At 35.8% G+C, this 4,653-nt stretch overlaps 1 protein-coding gene across 2 annotated transcripts in view; it reads right to left on the reverse strand.

Moving 5' to 3' along the window:
* Positions 1–1,512: 1,512 nt before the first annotated feature.
* The window catches only part of LOC107484374 (casein kinase II subunit beta-1), a gene marked incomplete in the record, with an annotated part of 3,638 nt that continues 497 nt past the window's right edge, over positions 1,513–4,653 (reverse strand). The window contains 5 exon segments of one of the 2 annotated variants that reach the window (XM_021139674.2): positions 1,513–1,923; positions 2,606–2,768; positions 2,854–2,963; positions 3,204–3,422; positions 4,555–4,653. In XM_021139674.2, coding sequence (XP_020995333.1) covers positions 1,793–1,923; positions 2,606–2,768; positions 2,854–2,963; positions 3,204–3,422; positions 4,555–4,653 — 722 coding nt within the window. 2 annotated transcript variants of the gene reach the window in all.

The raw sequence follows: 4,653 nt of genomic DNA on the forward strand, positions 1-4,653 counted from the left end.
AAAAAAAAATTTAAATTTTTTTTTCCTACAAGCCATGTTTAATGATCGGGACCATTATCATCGTCTCCACAAATACACGGGTGCACCGGAATAGGCCATCTCTTGCAGGGATATTTTTAATTAACAAAGTATAAAATTACTCTATTTCCGAAATAATTGTCTTTTACTTTTTAAATGTTAGATAGAAAAATCTTTCTTTTTTTTTGGTCGGTGGATTGGACAACCCCCAATCCTAGGTACCCCAATGGATTGGACAACCCCCAATCCTAGGTACACAACATACCCACACACTCCTCACATATTTATCACATATTTTTCTCGATTGCATCCTCTAGGGTTTGAACCCTAGACCTTGAGGTGGGGAGAGGGGAGAAATGCCACTAGAGCCAAGGCTCATTGGCGATTTTTTATTTTTGTTAAATTGTGCATTGTCATTTAGTAAAAAGGATAAGGGCCGGATTAGTATTTACTCTATGCTTTTTTATTTCCTTTTCCGAGTCCAAAAATAAAGAGTCGATGTTGAATTATGTGCTTGGTTTTTTTTTTTTTTTAAGTCTTTACAACACAATACACTCACACTTACACACACTATATGGATTTTTTTTTGGATTTGAACCCAGTGCAGCTCTAAGTGAGACAAACAAAGTTGCCATCTCACCCAGGCCTCGGCTGCGGATGTGGCTGTTTAAGAGGCATATGATATGCCACTTGAACCAAGCCTCCAACCATGATGTGCTTGGTTTATTATATCACTTTTGAAATAAAACCAATGGTGATTGGATCTGATTAAAGTTCAACAACCAAAGAAAGAAGGAGAAAATGAACCCATGGAGTTGGATGATGCATCAAGAAGGAAGCAATTGCCAATTGATATAGCAGATTGCGATTGCTGCAACCAAGGTTGAGATCGAGGACAATGAAAGACTAGTAGGAGATGGCAGCCATATATAATGCGCTGCTGCCATGCAATGGACAATGATATAAAAACCATATTTTCTTTTTCAAAATCAGTATAAAATGGTCAATAACCAGTAAACTAACAACCTGCTCGTTGACTGACCCAACCGATTACACTTGTTTCTGTTATTAATCTTTTAAACTGATACAAAATAACTTAGCCTGCTTGAGATTAGATTTCTATCTATCATCAGTATCATGTGAACACCCATGTACTAAAACAGCAGCATGTCTTGTATTTCAACAAATAATACATATTGGATATATGAGCAGGTAATATACTTTTTCTATGCCTAGAATCAATTTATAAGTGCATACATACAAGGGCTATACCTATAACGAAAGAATTCTCGCAAATACTGAATCATACATAATGTGACCAACCTCGACGGGTGTTTATATTCCATAAAATTGAATTAATGTAGGACACACGGGTTTAGAGCTATCATAGAAACTGTAACTTTTTAAGATAAGAAGAATATATGGACCTTGTGTTATCAAATTGACATTGAAATACAACAGAATAAAACTGTTCCAGATGAGGCAAGATGAAGATAATTGCAAGAATACAAATTTGTAATAGACCATTAAAAAAAAGTATAGTCAAGTACCTAAGCACTTGCTAATCTGAATTTGAAGCTGAAAGTGAAACTAAGCACTTGCATCACAAGTCAGCATATATTTCTTTACAACACACTCCTAAGACAGTAAAAAACCGAGGATCTAGATTGTACTGATTTGGAATATCCATGTCATAATCCGCTGGATGTTGCAAGGGAGTACTTCAAAGAAGTGTTAAATAGGACTCATTCATGAAAAACTGACTTCAGCTTCATCATGGCTTGTGAAGTTTGAACCCAAAAACTCTTGGAACGTAGCTCTGTGATGGTTTTTGTGGCTTCAGTTGTCCATACGTCATGAGGAAGAGGTGTGGAAATGTTGTCCCAAAGTATGCTCCATCAATGTCTAAATGGAGTCAAGGAAATTTGACAAATTCAAGATACTATGATCAACATCAATTCAAAGAAAAAATATAAAGCCAAAACAGCAAAAAATTACAGCCATCCCAAAACACATGGATAGACAGCATAGTGAAATACAATAATCCCAGAAATCACATGGAATAGCAAAAAGGAAGTATACCTAGAATTGTGAGCATAACAAACAATCAATAAACTGAAAATTGATAGAAAAATGGAATAGGTCGTCCTCCAAAAATATCTTATTATCTCCAAAGGAAGTGTTCAGTTATCTTGGATTTCTGACATCTTAATAGATTTTGTTGAACATAAACAAGTTCACAGTTTGGAAAAAAGTACTTGAGGTATACAACAGTCGGAAAAACGATTGTTGAAAAGAGATTTTTGAATAAAGCAAAGGCCATTTTGGTAAAGTGGCAGTTGCTTTCCAGAAACCAAACAAATATCTCATTAACAGATGTAGACTAAAACCCATCCTCAGTGCTGTTACTAAGTATATGCATCAGGACAAATATACTACTTCCACAACAAAAACTAAAGAACAAATCTTCACAAACAATGATGCAATAAGAGATGCAAGAGAAATTTTCACGGAGAGGTTGTTACATAGTTGCAACACTTAAAACCCAAAAAATAAAAAAGTTCAATGATAGGTATAAGGATACTGCCTTGATACTTGGACCGAGGATAATATAGGTCTTCACATCTAGGGCAGTATATCTTCACAGTACTTGACCTAGGAATATCTGACTGACCAACTGGAAGGCACGGTTGTCCAGAGCAGTAAACTCTTGGGCATCTTCCAAAATCATAGTTCTTGTACTTGTCAAGCTGTAAATATTTGGAAATCAATGAAAGAGCCAATCTCCCAGATTGTAAAGCACAGAAACAGTTATAAGTGATAATGAAATCTTACCATGGCAGCCATTCCTTTGCTTGTCAATACGTATCGAGCATGAATCAGACCATAAAGCATCTCCGCTGCTGATTCAATCAACTCATTTTGTTCCTCTGTGAACATGTCACCTATAAATTTCAGCAAAATAAAATAGTATTGATTAAACTAAAATGAACAACAGAATGATCAGCAAAGTAACGAGAAAGACAAATAAATATACTAGGATCAAATTTGAATTTAGTTTCAAGGGCAGTCACTATTGCAAGGACTCATCAGATTACAAAAGGTTTGTCATGAAAAATACAACATTCAAACATTGGAATAATGCACTTGCACATAAAAGTTCAAATTTAAGAATGTAACCTTACCATGGGAGGACTCAACATCCAATATTAAATCAAGAGCATAATCATAGTAAGGCACTTGACTGCTTAACCCACACAGGTTGAAGTCATCTTGGATGTAATCATCGTCAACCTCACAAAAGAATTCATTTCCTCTGAGATTACAGAACCATGAGATCCAAGAGGTGTCATCTCCATCAGAGCCACTAACATCTGATTCTTCACTGTCTGTTTCAGGTTCCTCTGAGGCCAATGCACCCATACAAAATTGAGTTAGCTTGTTAACCAAGTCATGGCATATAATCAATTAAAATGTCACTCAAGGCAATCACATATGCATTAAGTGTCCTTTTTCCCTCCCAATATGCAAGATACTCACCAGTTTCGGGAAATGATTTTATCCTTATTTGAATAGTATCAACATAATAAAATAGAAACAACTACGTAACATGCTACAAGAAAACAGAAAAATATAGGTGACAGAAAAATCATGGAGCATATAAGGTGATGGGAATGCATCGAATCAATGTATCTCCTTCCTAGCTTTCCATTTATATGAATTGATATCTAAAAATCCTTACTGGTTTGTAAGTACATTATAATAAACAGTAAAAGCTGAAGCTTTTCATTGCAGCCGCATTAAGTAATCACAATAACTAGCACTACATCCTGCATTAACTTCTCAAGTCCAGAGCAAAATCTATCAAACTCTTCGTTAAAGATGCCTACAAAGCTGCTAAACAAATATTCACCAGCACCAGCTAGTAAATATAACCCGACAACCAAGGTTGTCATGCCACAAAAAAGAACATGTATCTATTCTCCTAAAACTACAGTGCCAGGTTAGATGAATCAAATGCTCAAGGCCTCTATGTCTTTCATTCAATAAAACTACTGCAAACCATTAGAAAAATCATGATAAGATGCAAAACACTCGTCAAGCATTTGGAACTTGAGAAGGTTGAGACGTAACAACAATTACTAAAGCAAACACAGAAATGCATCATCCTCTTTTTATTCACCGAGTAAACTTGCTAAAGCTTTCCCCCTCAACGCTAACGTCCGCTATTCACAATAAACATTCCATGACATAGTTTAAAGAAACGAATGACACAAGTAACCACTTGAACCAACCACAATTGTTATTATTGCAATGCCTCCCAATATAGCAAACCCATAAAGCTCGAATCTTTTGTGTCATGTCACCCATTTTAACAAACCCAAAAAGGCTCCAAATTTTGTTAACACAACATGTATATTCGAAAATGCTGCATTTTCACCAACACAGATCAGATCCTATGTTAACAAAGAATAAACAGAAAACATATACAGATTACGAAAAAAAAAGGGATTAAAAAGAAAAAAGGGCAAGAACCTGAGATGTTTGAGTTCTTGGAGATAGATGTAGAGCGAGGGTCCTTGGAGGAAGATGATAGAAGGGAAGACCTGTCTTTGCTGCCGCCATTGATGCCAC

Source organism: Arachis duranensis, chromosome 1 (assembly GCF_000817695.3).
Source record: "Arachis duranensis cultivar V14167 chromosome 1, aradu.V14167.gnm2.J7QH, whole genome shotgun sequence".
NCBI lineage: Eukaryota > Viridiplantae > Streptophyta > Magnoliopsida > Fabales > Fabaceae > Arachis > Arachis duranensis.